Raw genomic sequence first — 20298 nt, forward strand, 5'->3', positions numbered from 1 at the left:
CAAAAAACAAAACAAACAGACAAAAAAATACATATCAATCACCTGGATCACCGGTTGAGAAAGAATAAAGAGAAAACAAGCAAAAAAAAGAGCAATATAATAAACATCATCTATGTGAATATAACAGTAAATACTAAATATTGAATATTACAGGGAGTGGAGAATTATTAGGCAAGTTGTATTTTTGAGGAATAATGTTATTATTGAACAACAACCATGTTCTCAATGAACCCAAAAAACTCATTAATATCAAAGCTGAATGTTTTTGGAAGTAGTTTTTAGTTTGTTTTTAGTTTTAGCTATTTTAGGGGGATATCTGTGTGTGCAGGTGACTATTACTGTGCATAATTATTAGGCAACTTAACAAAAAACAAATATATACCCATTTCAATTATTTATTTTTACCAGTGAAACCAATATAACATCTCCACATTCACAAATATACATTTCTGACATTCAAAAACAAAACAAAAACAAATCAGCGACCAATATAGCCACCTTTCTTTGCAAGGACACTCAAAAGCCTGCCATCCATGGATTCTGTCAGTGTTTTGATCTGTTCACCATCAACATTGCGTGCAGCAGCAACCACAGCCTCCCAGACACTGTTCAGAGAGGTGTACTGTTTTCCCTCCTTGTAAATCTCACATTTGATGATGGACCACAGGTTCTCAATGGGGTTCAGATCAGGTGAACAAGGAGGCCATGTCATTAGTTTTTCTTCTTTTATACCCTTTCTTGCCAGCCACGCTGTGGAGTACTCGGACGTGTGTGATGGAGCATTGTCCTGCATGAAAATCATGTTTTTCTTGAAGGATGCAGACTTCTTCCTGTACCACTGCTTGAAGAAGGTGTCTTCCAGAAACTGGCAGTAGGACTGGGAGTTGAGCTTGACTCCATCCTCAACCCGAAAAGGCCCCACAAGCTCATCTTTGATGATACCAGCCCAAACCAGTACTCCACCTCCACCTTGCTGGCGTCTGAGTCGGACTGGAGCTCTCTGCCCTTTACCAATCCAGCCACGGGCCCATCCATCTGGCCCATCAAGACTCACTCTCATTTCATCAGTCCATAAAACCTTAGAAAAACCAGTCTTGAGATATTTCTTGGCCCAGTCTTGACGTTTCAGCTTGTGTGTCTTGTTCAGTGGTGGTCGTCTTTCAGCCTTTCTTACCTTGGCCATGTCTCTGAGTATTGCACACCTTGTGCTTTTGGGCACTCCAGTGATGTTGCAGCTCTGAAATATGGCCAAACTGGTGGCATCTTGGCAGCTGCACGCTTGACTTTTCTCAGTTCATGGGCAGTTATTTTGCGCCTTGGTTTTTCCACACGCTTCTTGCGACCCTGTTGACTATTTTGAATGAAACGCTTGATTGTTCGATGATCACGCTTCAGAAGCTTTGCAATTTTGAGACTGCTGCATCCCTCTGCAAGATATCTCACTATTTGTGACTTTTCTGAGCCTGTCAAGTCCTTCTTTTGACCCATTTTGCCAAAGGAAAGGACGTTGCCTAATAATTATGCACACCTGATATAGGGTGTTGATGTCATTAGACCACACCCATTCTCATTACAGAGATGCACATCACCTAATATGCTTAATTGGTAATAGGCTTTCGAGCCTATACAGCTTGGAGTAAGACAACATGCATGAAGAGGATGATGTGGACAAAATACTCATTTGCCTAATAATTCTGCACTCCCTGTATTGTGCGGCACGTAGGATCGACACTGCACAGTGTGCTTTGAGGTAGGAGCTAAAAAGGGTGTAGCTTGTGTCTGTGAGCACCTGTGTGTACACCTGTGAGCGCGCTTGTATTTAAAAGGTTCCTTCATGTAATGATCTCCTAGAGGGTGTGGGGAGCCATAGCCCCGTCCTCCTGGGCATGAAGCAGGTATGGAGGAGATCCAGGCTCCAGACATCCAGAGGCCCTCAGAGCACACGAGACCAAGGAAGACCAACAGAGGGGCAACCGTTCTACTATCCCGGAAAGAGCTGAGGAGAGCCCCAAATGAGGGGTCACTCACCAGTCACGAAGCAGAAGCCAGGGGGGGTTGCAGTGACGTGCTCGTGAGCTCCGCCGGCAGCCAGCTGTGCCAGAGTGACCAAGCCCCAGGCTGAGGGCACCCCACCCCCGAAGAGGTCCGAGCGAGCCCCAGGCTCCAGGCTCCGACAAGCAGCCACAAGGAGTGAGCCGGTGCGTACCTGGACGCCCATCCCCGGACACAAAGAACCGCCCGATGTCTGCGGGCGTCGGCCACTGGCAGGGGGAGTGGTGAGGGGAGATAGGCCTCCATACCTTGGAGGGCCTGAGATGTCCCCAGAGAGGTGACGTCTGATACCCAACCTGACATAAAGACACAAACAAACAGGCACACACAGATACAAACATCCATTCCCACCCTCATGCTCTCATATGCAATTACTCAGCAATCACCCAACGTGGAGACAGACATAAATAGACACTGTACACACAATCACACTCCCCAAGCGTACTCTAAGCCCCGGGTCTAGGTACCCTTGCCCCTGGAGGGGGAAACTGCACCCAGACCCAGCTATGGGGATATTTTTCCACTTTCTAGGTGACCTTAAGGCCACAGAATTAAACCTGTTACGATGTTGAGCTCTTTATTGGATATGTTGTTTGATAGCTGCACGTACAGAAGCATTCTGAAAACAAGTGTTTATAAAGTGTTTATAAAGTCCAGTGTGAAGTTTCCAGGTCATCTGCTGGTGTTGGTTGAACGTGATAAAACAAAGTGGATGAAAATCGATGCAGCCATCAAAAAGGAGATTGGAAAGCACTTCATGTTTCCAGCTGTACGTAGATGCTGATTTCCCTTTCAAACAGGTCTTATCATCCCACAGTGCCTAAACTGCCACCAAATGGTTTGCTGACCATATTGTCATTGCACTTGATTGACCAAACTCACCTGAACCAGATCTCAGGAAACACGTAAGCAGTGCCACAAGCCGAGTGCCTTCATGGCACACTGCACTGATGCAGGAATCTGCAGTAAAATGAGTCAAACAATGACTGAACGTATAAATGAACACGTTTTTAAGACTGAGCCAAAGTAAAATCAAGACTAAAATGGGTACAGTGTATGGAAAGAGTGTTTAATTCAAAATATTCTCGTAACACATTTGGGATGAAATAGGCTTTCAAACAGTGAATCTGATGCATGGAAACCAGACAACAGAGAGTACATGCTGTACATCAAGAGTTTTCTCAGTAATTGGGTATTGCACGACTTGTCATGTATGCTGGACAGTTAACACATGTATTATTACTATAACTGGGTGTCAAACTGGGAGCTGAGAGCGGACGTTTTCAGAGGACAAGCAGACAAAATTGGCATTCCACATAAAGAATTGCTCTACGGAGTTTATCTTGAGATGAGTTTTTGTTAACTGTGCGTTTCAACGCATGACGGTGGACCACAGAGCTCCGGGCGACAGGGGCAAGGTCACCGACTGTCACCGGCTCATTACTGAGATGGAGGCGCTCGCCTCAGTGCTGACTCACTCTTAGCAAACAGCCTCCTTCTCAGGGGTTGCTGGGAACGCACTTCAAATAACTGTTTTCTAGGAGTAAAGTGACAATGTCAGTGCTTTATATAATCTTTTCTTTTTCTCTAATACCATGCATTTTCTATTATCACACTGATACAGTGTTAAGCAATTTACATCAAAGCTAGTCTAAGCTGGGTAATCTGTAATTAATTAGTCAATCAAAACAAAAAAAAAACAAAACAAAGCAACTTTCTTTTTCCCCCCTCAAAGAATAGGACTACGTCAGGTTTGGACTACAAAACAGCAGAAAGGTGTCAGGGGTTGGGGTAGAAGACAAGCATTGTGTGCATCACACAGGTCATGAAAGAATGCAAACTACTGGCTAGTGACATTTTCCAAATCATGTTACATCTGCTGTTTTGTTCGTGCGACAATGTAGGGTCAAGTGAATAAGGCCCGAGTCACACAGCCATAGAGACTGATGGCACTTACCAGTTGACAGCAAAAATCCTTGACCTGTTTAAGAACATGTATTTGTGTTTCTTGCCTTGGTTGCTAACAGACTGTTCAGGTTGTAGTTATTGTCAGAGACGCGCCAGCTACTCACTGAGTGGTAGCGCCATTGTGAAAAGTGCGATAATAACCACAACAGTTGCACCTTTGACTTTTACTTTGAAGGTGAAGGTTCTGGGTTTTCCATTTGCCTTGCATTTTCTAAAGTTTATTTAGCACTTCGCTAGTTGTTAATGAGTGTTTCTAGGCAAGAAGGCATCTTTCACACAAATTACAGCCCAACTTGACACCCTGCTAACAGCCAAGGCAATTGCAAGGTTTTTGGTGCAGCAGCCTCTTTGAGACTTTACCCAGCAACATCCAGCAACCACTTGCAAACCAGTTGGGGAATACAGATTTTACTCATGATCGGTGGTTGCATGACATTCAATATGACGGACAACTCAAGCAATGTGCACAAATTACCTCTATTACTGGTCAAATAATTTCAGTCTATAACGGCGTAATCTCAAAGGCCATAGTGTCGTCTGAACCTAGCATAAAGCTGCATACACACAGGGAGCGATTTGCTTGACCCATCGTTTTGGTAAACGACGCATAAATTCCAGGGTAAGGGTTAGGGTTATATGTGGTTATTGGTTAACCCTCTAATTTACTTAGTACTTGCTTAAGCCACTTGCCTTGAAGTTGAGGAAAGCTTGTCTCAGTACCCATCAACTTTGTGGCAGTGTTTTCCCCCTCCTCCACCCATGGTAGCTTAAAGTTGCCAAATGTCATTGACTTGCTGTAGCATTTTACTGCAAACCGCTTCCCGTGCAGATGCACTTTAAAAGGACAACAGCCATGCAAGCAGCAAACCTAAACGCTACAGTTAGCATACCGATAGTGTGATGTTTAGCTTTACTGTGTTAGCATGCTAACATTTGCAAATTAGCACTTTGTTCTGACCAGATGGGGGCACTAAACAAATGTTCAGATTGCAAGAGTTATTAAAAGAGAATTCTAAGAGGGTTATGAATGCCATAACATTTTGTTCACACAATTTATAGGTTGAAGATATTGTATTCAAAATTCAAATGCGACCCTTGAGCGGCTGATTGAGAAAGTTGGGTTCACTAGGATGCGTCAACCAGGAACTATTCATGATTCACCAGCACAGCAGTTTTGAACACTGATATAACCACTTTACAGGATAAGTGAAACCTTCCTCCAGCAGGCAAAGCCCAAGGGAATATTAGGGAATCATTATCATCCTGAGGGTACATCCTATGGGGACAATGAACGTACAGGATTCACAACATCCTTCTATTGCTATACTATCCATGGAAAAATTACCCAGCTACACCCAGCTTCTCAAAAGTGACTTTTTTCCTGCTCTTCTATTTCAATGTCAACTAAGTAAATTTCATTTTATTTCTCATTTTATTAAATTATATGTATGCATATGTAATTTAAATCTCTCCAAGTGTTCTGTTGCTAATCTTTTCTTTAATCTAAAAGAAAGCCTATGAAGAAGTAAATTCAAGTGAAAGTACTTCTTGAGTACTTGAGCAGCACAGTAGTAAGAGTGAGTCACTTTCTACACCTGTACGCAGCTGTTTGAGGGGATGAACTCAACATCCCATGTGCTTCAAAACAGGATTCAGCTTTGCTGTTTATAAGGGGAGTGTTCACATTTATTTATAACTGATCGGTGCCTCGTCTAATGCCTTGTGAATGGTCTCCAGCCGCTACATGCAGAAATGACTCACAGAGACACAGGCGGACATATTGGGAGTCACCCTGTGCTTATTCAGAAGGTACAGTATGTTAAATACAGCACTTGGTTTTCCATAAACAGCAGTGTTTGGTCAAGACTAGATGCTTTTGAGGGCTGAGGGGCACATGTGAATGAATTTGTAAGGCATGACTGGCTCCTGTGGATGGGAGAAGGGATCTGAAGAGAAAAGAAGCAGGGAGAGGCATGGGCTTTGTTCCTATTCTGAGTCCTGACCCCTTCACTGCCTTCTTTTTTTACCCCTTGACCGCTCCGCTTTTCTAGCTCCTCCTCACACCTTCAGACGACTTCTTTCCCTTCTCCCTTCCAGTCTCAGTCTTTTCTCTAGCTGTGCTTCGTTTGGGTTCATGTATTGTGCTTGCACATGCTGGATCGCAGCATCAGAGTGCACTCATGAGGGACTTCAGGATTTTCAATCATTCGTTGCCACAGCCGCTTTTCCTCCCCATACGAGTCCATCCAGTCGACCTCCTTCCCATAGCTTTCCCCTGATGGGAGCAGAGAGAAACACACACATTTGTTTTACTTTGTTAGAACTAGACAGCCCACAGTTAATAGGATTTCCATATGCTTTATGATTTTTGCTTAATGTGCAAACCGTGCATGTGCTTGAAGAGAACTAGTAGAGTAAGGTTTGCATGAGGCAGTTTTCTTTTCCTCATACACCAATAATACCTGTCCTTATTTTTGTACAGACATATGGATGTTTACATTTAATTCGAGCAGAGTTTAAAATAGTGATGTCAGTATATGTCGAAATAATGCCTGTGACTCTAATCTCGGACATAGTCCGAAAAACAAAAAAGTATATTTATAAGTGTGGGAAATCTAAAATGTAGGCTGAAATGGGAAAATGTCTGTTACACTGTGGATGTGACAGGACTGTAGCAAAATTATGAATAAATATAAATACGTCTGACTTTGGCTCACAGGAAAATTTTAATTAATGTGATAAATAAAAGCATCCATTCAAGCAGATATACAACATATGAGTTGTTTAAAAAATAATAAAACATTTTCTGCAACATTTTGACTGTAACAGAAAAAATACATGGAAATTCCTTCTCTCATAACACTGGCTAACCAGATTATTTTGTTTTCCTGCCACACAGTCTTACCTGTGCCAGCTCCCAGCCTCACCCCTCCCAGGAAGACGTTGCTGGACACAGTTTCTTTGTCCCACACAGTCAGCTCCAGGCAGACGTTGTTGAGGTCTCCCGGCTGCAGGCCGCAGTAGGTGAAGGTGTGGTTCCACTGTGGGTTCACGGTGTGTCGCTCCACCACGGTCTTGTGCTTGGTTGACTTGTTGCTATCAGGGAGGAGGTATCTAAGAAAAAGGATAGAAGTTACTTAGCATATACTCAAGCTGTGTTTTTTAAGAAATCACAATTTAGTCCACTATCATTCATTTTCCATACTGCATCAATATACTGGTAGGGGAAAATGGTATAAATAAATAAATAAATAAAATTCGGTCACTGAAAAGAAATCAGAGGACGACAAAAAAAAGACATGAGATGCTCCAAGAGATGCAAGACTGACCCAAAGAGATGAAACAGCTTCAGAAGTAGTAAAAAAGTGACTACAGAGGCAGAAAAATTAGTCCTGTTGTCTTAAACTGTGTCCATGTAACTTCATGATTTGGATTTACAACTAGTGCCAGATTTTAAACTGAAGAATAACACACTGTAAATGCCAAAATAGATTACATTTTCTGAAATGAGACGTCAAATATCATTTAGATCATTTACATTTGTAAGTTATATGTGTGCTTCATAAAAGCTGTGCCTACTCTGACGTAAAACCTCATTACCTCATTCAAATTCATAAACCAGTGTCTCACCCTTTCACAAAAGGATCCGAGTAGCCTCCAGACTTGACAGCAGTGAGATTTTTGGCTCCTTTGACCAGCAGCTCAACCATGCCCCCTTCAGGCAGAGTTAAAGGGCTCGTCTTTTTGCCCTTCAGAAAACTCTTTTTCACTGCGTTGGTAGGAAAAGCAGACAAATGAATCCATGTGCAAGCGAAAGTTTATAATGTATATGTAACATTAGATACAAAATTAAATAAAATCAGTCACAACAGTAAGAAAGAGATATCAATGACCTGTGCACACTGACTTACACAAAAAAAATCAATAAATAAATTGCACCTTTTTGCAGAATCAATAAAGGCATTAAGTTCAATAATATCTATCCCTACTAGCTACAAAGTAGTGACTCATGCTTGTAAAGCATATGGCCCTTCATGTTTTATTTATTCAGGAATTTCATGATACAAATTTAATTCATGCAAACCACAGCAATGAAAACCATGCAGCCACATGTCACACATGACCACGTCAGTTACCATAGTTACATGCTTTATTATTATAAATATAAGCCAGCAAAGAGCAAAAGTTTCACAAAGGAAGTGTTTCGTATCTCTTCTGAGATGTGGTCAGTGAAAGATGATGGAAGCCTCAATTTAAACCCACCTTTAAAATGAAGACCTATGTTAACCAGTTTTTATGTTACTTAGTGTGATGAAATCCACACAAGCATCATCTGTTGCAGACAGCATAGTGGATATTTTTGGTGTAAGAACACAAACGTAGTTTTTCCATTTCTGTTCAATATTTTGGACATTTGCATTTTTCGCATTTTAAATAACTACTGCATGCTCATGATGCAGTATTGTTTGGTTTGTAATTTTTGTCAGGTGTTAGGTGGTTGCTAGGCAATGCAATCTCAACACAAAATAGCTTGCATAATTAAAGTTTTGCATTTGAAATCAATTAGATGTTGTGAAATTAAAATGATACAATGCTTTTATAAGACATTACAGGAGCATAAATTACAAATGGGCCTCTTTATCTGTTGGTAGGTGGCTGCTAGGCAACATAATGACACTCCACGATATAGATGAGTACCTTCAGGAGCCTAAGATGTACCTGGTTGCAAGCAAACAGATGTTGTGTACTGTAGTGATAAAATCTGGTGGTCAGGTGGTCATCTTATCAGGATTTTCACAAGAAAAGAACACACTAATCCCCCCCAAAAAGTCTCAGCTATAGCAGCTATTGTGCACATTGGACTTCAGCCCCTAGTTTAGAGCTGTGATTTAGCCTACTGCATTCCTTCCTTCTCAGATTTACCAGACCTGATCCATACATGCATCTGGTTAAGACAAGTATTAGTTTTGGAGAGTGTGTGTGTGCGTGTGTGTGTGGGGGCGTGTGTCTGTACACGTCTGTATGATTAAAAAGGGTCATATAGAAAAAAAAATATCAAAGAATTTCCTTCAGCCCTGACCCCTGTGACAATCCTCTGCTTGCACCAACCTTAACAACACCACTTGCTCTACAAAACCATGCAGTGCTTTATAGATGTCTAGGAATATTTTTCACTAGTCACAAACAGGAGGTCAGTTTCTGTTTTCTAATCATTTGGGCAGCAGTCGAGCAGTCGCGCTGCAGTAATTGGGGATAAAAACCAGGGAACGTCTGAAAGTAGCGAAAAACAATGTTTTCAGGTCAGACGGGGATAAGAAGGATTTTATTTAGATCCAAGAGGGTTGGGCAAATATATATTTATCCTCATTAGCAAATCAACAACTCACTGGTAGGTCACTCATTATCACAAACTCATGTTGTGCAGTCAAACATTATTCAGACCCTCAGAACTTCAAAGTTTTAAATATAACAAACATGTTTTTGATTTTGTGGTTTAAAATGTCACTAATAAGGAGCAAAGAAGAAGAAGAAGAATAACTCTGTTGATCCCCGAGGGAAATTCAAATGTCTGACAGCTCATCTGCGGTTTGTATGAGAACTGAAACCCTGATGGCTGTGGGTGCGAATGATTTTCTATATCTTGCTGTTTTACAACAGAGAGAGCAGAGTCTTCCAGTACTGATGGTTTTTGGTTTCATAAAGGTGTTGTAAAGGAGGAGATCAAAGTTATTTAGGATGGCTTTTAACGTCTTTCGTGTGCATCTTTCCACCACCTCCCCCAGCATGTCCAGTCTGGCTCCGATTACAGAGCTAGCTTTCTTCACTAGTTTGTCCAGTCTCCTTGCATCCTTGTTTCTGATGCTGCGTTCTCAGCAGACTGCTGCATAGAACAGCACACTTGCCAACACAGACTGACAGAACATCTGCAGCAATGTACTCCAGATGTCAAGAAATCTTATTATATACAGTATATCATACTGTAAAGTTTAATGGTGATGACAGCCATGAACATACCTTGTACTTGGTCCGCAGTCGGTGTGACGTTCTTTCCTTCAGGGATGTACTTCAACACAACAGTTAGTTCTCCTTTATACTGGAGCATTGCGTCTATACTGCCCTCCACCTACACACACACACACACTAATAAACCAGATGCTCATATTTATACGAGGTAGCTGAAAAACACTATATGTGCTGATTCAGGCTGCCACCTTGGGCTGCAGTGTGTACCACTCCTCTATGTGGCAATCGAATTTCCAGGCGTCAAAGGCCAGCTCCACTTCTCCCAGGAAGCTGTTGCGTCCAAACCGGTCGTGGTGCCATATGGACACCTGCAGGGTTCGTGTCTCCAGCTGCGAGTGGCTGATCACATACTGAGAGAGAGGAAGTTCAAAAAAAAAAAAAAATCCCACAAGAGAAGATCAACTGAATGTCGTTTTATGATGTAACGTATTAATTCATTGCTCTCTAGCTCTCATTGAGTTTTCCTCTCACACACCCGCAGAGTCTCGTTGAAAACAGGGTTAATGGTGTTGGCCTTGATGCTCGTCTTCCTCTTGCTCTGTCGGGACTTATCTGGCAACAGGTAAGTCTTCACATACCTGCCACAAGAACACACAGCAGGTTATAACGGAGTCCTCTTACGCCATTGTGTGTGTGTGTGCGTGCGTGCTCTCTTACGCATCTGTGCGCTGCCTCCTCTCATCTCCTACTGCCAGGTTGTGACATTCTTTCACAAGGACACTGAGAGCGCCGGTCTTGTAGCTGTAGCTGACATTGAGCAGGATCTCGCCGCTCACCTTTGCGTTGCCATAGTCACCGGTCTCGCTGTACATGCTCATCGTGCTGTTTATACTGCTCTACGAGGCCAAGGTGAGAGATAAAGGCGTAGATATGAGACGGCGACGATAAAGGAGGGGAGAAGGGAGACAGGGGAGCATGTGACGCAAGAGAAGTGATGAAATACAGTGGAAACAAAACACGATGAACAAAAGAGGAGGAAAATCTGCACAATGTTCAGACTGAGGCTCACGTCAATCATTGCTGTCACTGGAAGTTTGAGGGAAGTGCAAAACGTGAAGCTTTCAGGGGGTATAAATGAGAAAAAGCATTTATATTCTGTCTGGAAATGTCAAGACATATGTAAGGATGCGTGACATGTAGCAGCGTGTAGACTTTGTAGAATTTGTCACTTGGCCAATCTTTTAGAAGTTTAACCGGCATTTGTTGCCATTTTTGGAAATTTCAGAGACTGAACATTAAAGATGTCGAGTCCACAGTCACATCAGACCTGTGAATGCAGCAAACTGTGTCAACTGAGAGTGTAGAGAGATGTGACTTTGCTTGAAGAACACTTGTTGCTGTTGGTCGTCAGCTTAAATAGTCAGATCCACAGGGTTATAACTGTCATAGAAATTAGGTCTGCTCCATCAAATAAAAGCCACATTAGCAAACATGTAATATAATAAAAGTGAACTTTTTTTTTTAAAGTTAAAAAGCGGTAAAATTCTGACTTGGGTGGCTGCTCCTCCTGAATTTTCACTGTTTGCCCATCAAATTAAACAGTAACATTTTTATGCCACATTCACCATCACAATTTTCCCCCTCACACTGAACTCTTGCCAAACCTATTTCTCTGAGGAAAAAAAATATTTGCAATCACAGCAGGTAATTATGTCTGGAACATGTCTTTAAAAGCATGACTGCTGTAGCTCCAGACAGGATAAAACTGGCATAATCCACTGATAATAATATTGCTATCCAGGGAGCAAAAGACTCCAGAAGCCAGAATTGAGCCACGTTGGCTCTCTCACCCCACCTCTACTGTAAAGTCTTACTCATTTATTTCCTGCAGGAAGTCAGCATGACAAATGGCTTTGTTAAATGCAAGGGGCACCAAATTAAAGCACCAACAGAAAAAAGGAAAAGTACGAGCAAAACCATGCAGTGAGCATGCAGTTACACTCAGAATATCATCTTATGGTATATTCATGAAAATTCTCTATATATTATTGAAACCTGCATGTAATATTTAGGTTCTGGTGCTTTGCTACGGCACCTTTACTGTGTGAATGTGCAATAAAAGCATGCACAACTACCAAAGGAGAGGCTTACAGTCTCAGCATCTGAGTCGGGGACATTGAGGTACCCCCACCTTCTTTCTGATCCAGGAGTGGAAGACTATTTATAAAAGAGGCAGAAACATATATGAAGAAAGATAGAAGAGGAAAGAGTGAGTACTGAGCTCTCTGATGTGTTAGAAATCACAGATTTACCAACTCGTCCAGCTGTGAAATCTGAAAATATGCAACGGATAGACAGCTGCTACGAGAAAGAAATGGGACATAACCCTTTAAACTATTAACCATCTTTTTAAAAATCGTTGCAGATTTAAATATTTAACTTTTCAATAACTGCTCATTAGCACTGCTCATATTAGTTTGGCTTCGTTTTAGTTGGATGTGCAGCAGACAAATCTGTAGAAGCTGTGTGATGCTATCATGTCAGCATGGACCATACTCTCTGAGGATGTTTCCAGCACCTTGTTGAATCAAAGCAGCTCTGAAGTCAAAAGACTAGCACAGTGTACCTAATAAAGTGGCAGATGAGTGAATATCAACCATTAGAGTGAAAATAATGACAATACAAAAAACCCCTGTATTTCAGTTCTAATGAGTGCAATAACAGTATTTTACTCTAATGTCCCTCAGCACTGATCAGCGGGTATCTGTGTCATACACATGTACGCACTTGGCTAGCTTTTTAGTTTGCTACAGTCATGAAAAAAACCACTACTATTTCCTTAAAAGTCTAATAAACGTATAGTTTAGTTGATATTTATGATATTTATACACATCGCCTTTACCCCCTACCTCACCAGAAAATAAAAAGGTTTCGTTAAAACCGAAAAAAAGGAAAAAAAACATGTCATAGATCATGGGAACCATTAAATGCCTCTAATAGTAGCTCATTGTGCCTTCATTATCCACAAAAGCCCTCTGTGCAGTGAATCACAGCAGTGGGCAGAGTATATTAGAGCTCGAGTCAGTGACAGCGAACTATCTGCATCACATCTCATCACCACCTTCTACTTCCATTCATACTGCCAACAGCAGCTTAGTGACTGCTACTGTAACAGAAAGATCGACTGTCAAACAGGCTGGCCATATCATCCATTTACCTACCCAGCTCTCAAACTAAACACGCTCACAAAGGAGACGAGCAGAGCGCAGTGAGTCATGAATAAGATTGTTATCTCGACATTTAAATAACTGCTTTTCTGCCAAAGTAGTTTAGAGCTGGCTGTGACTGATTCCCCTGAAGAAGTTAATATGCATATCTGAATCAAGTAAATGTATGAGCAATTAAGTAAAAAAAACACTATCGCTTTGATATTAAATGAAACTTAACTCTGTATTTGTATTCTGGGCTTGACTACAGCAGATCTGCATGATCTGGAGAAAAGAGATGCTTCTTTGTCTCAGTCTGCCTGTTAGCAGCCAGTCGGTCCGGCCTCTGTCTGAAAAACGTAACATTAGCTCCAGGCCTCAGCCCTCTCTAAGAGCCCACTCTCTCTTCTTCAGTTCAAAGGCTTTTGGTTGAAAACAGGTGGACGAAAAACAGATTCAGACCAAAGTTATTTTAAACTAAAAACTAAAACTGGATGTGAAAAAACATTTCGGTTAACTGAAAAAACAAAACAAAACAAAAAGTTTAAATTGGGAAAATGAAAATATAATTTAAAGGTAATATTCTTTGTTTGTAGATTCGTTAGAGTGGCAAAAACTTTATTACAATTTACATGATGACGCTCTGATGCACGTGATTGTTGAGACTCTGGATGTCGATGAGACTGACCGTCAACTGCTTTTAAATAGTTGTTTTTATTGTAATACCTGAAGTGATTTTCCTAAATTGTACTCGTGACATTTTATTTCAAAAGACTAAAACCAATAAAAACTGAACTAAAACGAAACATCTTCAAACAATAAAAACGAAACTGAAAGAAAAACTAAAAGGTAAAGAGAAATTTGAAAACGAATTAAAGAAAACAAAATATAATAACTCTGTTTTATCAGACTACACAGTAGTAGTCTGATAAAACGGTTGCTGGGCTACATCAGGTAATTATGATGTCATATTCTTGCTGACAGATGACAGACGACGTATAGGCTGGTGTCATCCCACACCTGTGAGATAGGTGCTATGGATCAACTGCAGTGTAAATAGACAGAGTGAGATATGGCTGTCTTGTTTTCAATAAAGCTTGAAAAAAAGAAAAACAGCTGCAGCTCGTATCTAGAGGACAGCAGAGGCTTTTAGTTTCCCTTTCCGCTTTTGGTGATTATAGTGTATCTTGTTTGGGCTTGAAATGGACAACGTGACGGACATGACGAGTGAGAAAATGCAAAAAATCTGACACCTTAGTCTCTTTATTGGAACTTTGATAAACTACACATGATTAAACAATCAGTCATCATGCCTCAGAACTCACAGGGGAGCCATTTTTATGCTAATGTCGTGTTATGAGCGCCGTTCCACTTCCACAAAACGATCATCTCGAAATGCTTCTGCAGGACTGCAGATTGAGATCATTCCTCAGAGTTCATTAGAGGCCTCACATTACTTCCATTGTTAGTTTGAAATATAGATGGGTGCAGCTTCAAATCTTAGCTTTTCATATAAACACACATCTCCACTTTTCAGTATTTACATATGGATGACATATTTCCCGCAAAGCGCACATCATTAACCTACATAAACACACTTGCACGCCTCAAAGCAGTGACCCTTCCCTCCATACGACTACTTAGTTTACGGAAACAGGGTTAAGCTTTCCTATTACAGGAGGTGTTCGTGACACAGCTGAGTCTGTGTTTGCACAGTCAACACTAGAACGCACACATCTGAGTCACACATCTGGCGGTGAGCGCACGGTATGTGTGCATACGGAGCATAATCGTGTACCTGTTTGACCACATGGGAACTCCTATTACTATTTGATTTTGTGAGTGATCTAGCACGGGTGTTACCGTTGACACGGCGTTGCTGAGGCGTCTGCTCGTAATCTTGCTGTGGGCTGACATCAGGGCATCGATGTCCTCGTCGTCGTCAGAAAACTCCTGTGGATGACAGCGGATTCAGTCAGAAGGGAGATGACACGGGAGATGACACGCGAGAAGCCGGCCAGAGCGTCTTTGTGCTCTGTGCAGTTTTCCATGCGGCAGCTGTGTGGGTGGATGCAGGCAGCTTCCATAAATTTAATCAGACAGGACCGGACAGAGAGCGGTAATTAAATTTTCACGAGCAAAACCACACTGTGGTTGTTTTTACAATGAACAGTGCATGAATGGATGAGTAGGTAAAGAAAAAAAAAACATTTGAGAGTTTTTCTGTTTGCTGCTCGCTGAAAAACAAACAAAGCAGCCCGACACTGACCATCACATCCTCCACCTGCTTTTGGCCTACATCTGTTTAGATGCCTGTCATGCTCTTTGAAGTGAGCTCTGAAGTGAAATTAACATTCAGTCCCACATCTGACGCATCGTGTCGAGTTCATCGGCCCACGGATCCCGAGCTTACTGTAGTGTGTAACCATATCATGTATAAATGCGCAACAGAGGGAAAAAAAAATCTAGGTGCGGCAATTTCCCACTCAGAGATTTATGAGTTTGTTTGAAAAATCAAATGTGTGATGAGTGTGAAGGAGGAGTGGGGGTGGGATGATGGCGCTTACCGTTTCGTTGAGGCCGGGGACTGAGCGGCTTTTGACAGAGAGGGCACTGTCACTGGGTTCAGAGCCGGGAGATAACAGGTCACACTCTGATCGACTGTGATCTGATGAAGGAAGAGAGGGAAGAAGGCAAGAGAAATAAGGAAAACTGTTCTGAAGGTGCAGTGCTGTAACGTAAACACTGAGAAATATAGGCAGACAGCAGCGGACTTCTGGTCAGATTTGGAAACTTATTAACTTCCTATTTGCTCAATCGTGCCGTCTGCAGCAGATAAATCTTCTTGTTATGATGTAGGATTTCTTTTCCAACTATTTGTTGCTTTAAATTCAATTCAGTTCAATTCAGTTTTATTTATCTAGCGCCAAATCACAACAGCAGTCATCTCAAGGCGCTTATAATAACACATACAGAGGAAAAACCCAACAATCATGTGATCCCCTATGAGCAAGCACTTTAAAGACAGTGGGAAGGAAAAACTCCCTTTTAACAGGAAGAAACCTCCAGCAGAACCAGGCTCAGGGAGGGGCGGGGCCATCTGCTGCGACTGGTTGGAGTGAAATTAATTCATGTTCCTAAAATAGGTCTAAAAAACACAGTTTATTGAAAAAATTTTTTCAGAAAGATGCAAGAGACAGAGGTCCATTTAGGATCCTTGTCTTGTTGTAGAAGGCTGCTTATTTCAGTTTCACTTCTTAGCTGCATGCTATTTGCTTTCAGAGTTAAGTGACATTTGTGGAAATCCAATCTTCCTGATCCATCAGCTAAAGCAAGGCGCTTTTACTTCTCCCCTTTTCTCTCTGAACATTTGAAACCTTGGATTGCGGCCAAACAGCTCCATCTGAACTCCATGCCACTTGCTCCCAAAGAACTTATCCCATAAAATCGTCTTGCAGATTTGTTAGACCTCAGAAGGTTGATTCCGTTCATCGTGCGCAGCGTTTTCAGCAGGAGAAACGTTTTACCACTCGTCCAGATGAGCACCGTCAACTTTCTGGGATTCTCTTAGTCATTTCCATCTGACTTTTCTAATTAGATTGCAGGTAAAGCTTCCTTCCAATATCTCTGCTGTGTAGACCCTGTTTGTGCTTCAGCACTTTACCATAATCCCCGCGTCAGCTAAACCTTCCTGCAGGTACTCTGCAGTCATATGAGGGGGTTATGCAGAGCCTCTCTAATTAGAAAGTGCGCATTCCCTCCGCTCACTCAATGTTTTCTTCTTTTCTCCAGATCTTGTTTTGACTTCCAAAAATATCTCCTGAAATGTTTCTAAATTAAATTCTGGAGAGTAGAAACTGAAAGCTGAGGGGTCTTTTTTCATATCTCACATCAAGTTTTTATATTTTCAGTCAGTTTCCTGGAGGAGCCCGTCGGCTGTTGAGTGCCAGCACAAAAAAAACTTTAAGAGCTCATTTCTGCGTCCTTCCTCTCTCTTTTTATGCTGGAAAAACTGCCAGGCCTGGGAACTGAGAGTGAAGCCTTTTCCAAACTACACCCTTTTGCCTTTCTCACTGTTTAGAGCTGTGGCCTTAAATGAGCCTCAGGCAGCTTAAAAAAGTCTCAGAAAGAAAAATAAGCTGTGAATAGTTCTTATATAATCAGGCACAGAAAAATACTAAGACCAAAACAACTATTTTTTTACTGCTTTGGTCTGACAACTGGCTTTGAGTAGAGATTCAGCTTTGTTTGAACTAAAACCCTCATCAGAACCATTTTAAAAAACCTTGATAAAGTTACAGAGCCAGCAGATAGGAGCATAGGCAAGTGCTCTGAAAGAGATGAAGAGGTTCGGCACTTTGGAGTGTAGAAGTTAATAGTCTAATTCGTGCAGATGTGACATTTTCTCCAAAAGGAAGGAATAATTTTATCTTTTGTGAGCTACAGTCTGAGTTGAAGTGGAGACGAGTGCTTTTGCATCAACCCTCAAAGGTGATGTTCTTGAAAGTGTGACTTGTTTCGATAGCTTGTGAATTATCAAAATGCTTGTGTGAGAGCTATGAAGATGTGAGACGGTGGCAGGATTCACATCACCTCGTTGTGCAGGGACAAAAATTAAAATACCTGATGAAACTGAGGGCCTGGATACAGAAATGCTCGGGCCAGAAGGTTTCTTCTCAGGTGCGCCCTCAGGGTCGTCACTCTCTGCTCCTTCAGGCTGCATTAAAAAACAAACAAACAAACAAACAAAACCACGCAAACCTTTAAAATACGCTTTCCACCCCAAATGTAAAAACTTTCCAACTTTCCCCAGTGCGCTGCTGTTTGTGTGCATCGATTGCTGACCCTGACCCTCCGATTAGCATCAAGATGGGACAATCTGTCCAGAGACCGGGGACGTAGGTTTTTGGATGCCATGTACTCCATACCCTCTGCACCACCCCTGAAAAAACACAGAGGTCAGCTGAATAACAGCATCTAATCCAGAGTTTAACACTGAAGGCAGTTCCAGAAATGGCAACTGCTTCAGCTTTGCTTCTTAAGCGCTTTGGATGCTGAAAATATTTCAGATTAACTTTGTTTTACTTATTGCTTGTATTCTTAAGCAAAAACAGAAAATAAAGATGTAATGGAGTAGAACCAACTTTTAGCCAACTTGGAGGTGCTGGTCTGTTAGCTTGGACAAAACTAGTTATTTCATCAAGTGATAAAATAACTGCGACTCCATGAAATGCTGAAAGTAAATCTCTATCGTCTATTGTTTATCATTTGCTCTGCTTTCTGTCTGTATGCCTCTCAGTGCTGCCTTCACATACATACACACATACATATATACATATACATACATATGATCTTTTCTAATGCTTTCACACTGAGGTGCACACTCAACACATTGAACATTTACTCTCTGATGATTTTATCCTGTCTATGTGCTGCATGTCCTGCATGCATTAAACATTCATGTTGTTTAATTCATTAAGGTCAGTATGTGTTTGTATGAAGCTAAACAGCTGTTAAAGCTCTGTGTTATCTGCTTACCCTTTTCTCCTGGCACCATTGAGTACAGTTAATCTGTTGGATACTGCAGGCTCAGGTTTCTCCTGCTTTGAAGGGGCGGCCTTTTTTACTTCTGGGCCTTTGGGAACAAACGCATCAGCCAGTGAGTATTGAAATCAGCACATTTGCTTCTCTGTTGCACCGTTAACATGTCTTTTCAACTGTAATCATTCTGGTTTGAAGAACACAAGCAGTCGGACTCACTCAGCGGGGTGCTCAGGATCGTCTGTTTGACAACCTCACTGCTCAACTGCCCCCGCTCAAAGCGCTTAGACCTCTCCTCCAGGAACCACTCTCCGCTCGACACCTTAAGCTCCCTGTCGTACAAAGACATTAAAGGGGAATCAACACCTCAAGACAGCACATGTAGTAAAAGTAAAATCAGAGGAAACAAGAAGGAATGAAAGTGCTCTATTCTCCCATGTCGCACATTATTTCTAAGTCTCTGAATTCTCAATTTAATCATCAATAGCGACTCAAAGAACTCCGGGTAAATGAAGCAGGCAAAAATGAGAAAAACATTTGAATTTTAGCTTTGGTAATACTTTGCACATAGAAAAATATATTTCTCTGAAAGTGTTGCTGTTGCAATATTACATCTCTGCAATACTGGCCAGCGATTGCATCTCAGTCTCATTAACTAACACTAAACACGAGTTGTAAATCATAGCTCGACACTTTTATGTCACGCTTTTTGCATTTTCAATCACCATTGAGAACAGATCCAGCACAAAGCATAAAAACTATTGAATACAGTGGTGGGCATTTACTTCTCTCTCTCCCTTTTACCCTCCTAACTTCTGAAATTAATCCGGCACCCGTAGGCAAAATCCATTTTTCCTTCCTCCTGGTTCGGATTGTGATCTTCTGCATGTAAACCTTTTCGCTACACGTGTGGGCGTGAGCTGAGAAAAGTTTTACTTCTTGCAGACATGATCTTCTGGCCTCAGCATAATTATTCAGACTAAGCAGTGGAAAACCTGCGTCTTTATTTCTCAGAAACATTTTTTTAAATGTGAATGTTTAGTTAGCTCGGAGCCACCACGCACAGGTAGTTGGAAGCTTGGAGCTTAAAGCTAAAGCAGATTAAAGCAGGTTTTAATGTCAGGATACAATCAAAAGTGGCATTAAAAAGCCTTTGGACAATTACGCCCACCAGGAAACACCCAAAGGTTCAAAGAAACGAGGTTTGAAGATATCCTAACACACTCGGTCACACTATTTATCTGACACCGAAGCTAATTCAGTTCAGCGTTAAAAATAACACCTTTATTCATGAGGGTTATAATGTTGAGTTATTGCTGAAACTGTTTTAGAGCGTAGCCTATTTAAAAGCACAGTTATTAAGCTGCTGTGACACTAATGAACTGCACAGGGAGGTGTTTCTGTTATTTAGCCCTCCATCACGGAAATCAGCAGGCGGGGAGAATTACTGGAAACCTTCGAGTGCTCATTAGACTACATTTGTTTCGAATACTAGTGCGTCGAGACGCTTTGTCACACAGAAACTGGGGATATTTGCATTAAATGCACCTTTCAAATGTTGTACGTA

The 20298-nt window shown here is 41.6% G+C and overlaps 1 protein-coding gene across 4 annotated transcripts in view; it reads right to left on the reverse strand.

Moving 5' to 3' along the window:
* Nucleotides 1–3100: 3100 nt before the first annotated feature.
* Nucleotides 3101–20298, reverse strand: part of sytl5 (synaptotagmin-like 5) — a 61428-nt gene continuing 44230 nt past the window's right edge. For 2 of the 4 annotated variants that reach the window (XM_026144490.1, XM_026144489.1), the window contains 14 exons: nt 18951–19063; nt 18729–18825; nt 18036–18132; nt 17814–17907; nt 15758–15858; nt 15054–15143; nt 12136–12201; nt 10702–10880; nt 10520–10622; nt 10233–10394; nt 10036–10144; nt 7651–7789; nt 6926–7134; nt 3101–6295 (listed from right to left, as the gene is read on the reverse strand). In XM_026144490.1, coding sequence (XP_026000275.1) covers nt 6153–6295; nt 6926–7134; nt 7651–7789; nt 10036–10144; nt 10233–10394; nt 10520–10622; nt 10702–10880; nt 12136–12201; nt 15054–15143; nt 15758–15858; nt 17814–17907; nt 18036–18132; nt 18729–18825; nt 18951–19063 — 1702 coding nt within the window. In that variant the 3' untranslated portion in view covers nt 3101–6152. The remainder of the gene's footprint in view (nt 6296–6925; nt 7135–7650; nt 7790–10035; nt 10145–10232; nt 10395–10519; nt 10623–10701; nt 10881–12135; nt 12202–15053; nt 15144–15757; nt 15859–17813; nt 17908–18035; nt 18133–18728; nt 18826–18950; nt 19064–20298) is intronic. The other 2 variants (XM_026144491.1, XM_026144492.1) reach the window with 2 other exon arrangements.

This window comes from Astatotilapia calliptera, chromosome 16 (assembly GCF_900246225.1).
Source record: "Astatotilapia calliptera chromosome 16, fAstCal1.2, whole genome shotgun sequence".
Lineage (NCBI taxonomy): Eukaryota > Metazoa > Chordata > Actinopteri > Cichliformes > Cichlidae > Astatotilapia > Astatotilapia calliptera.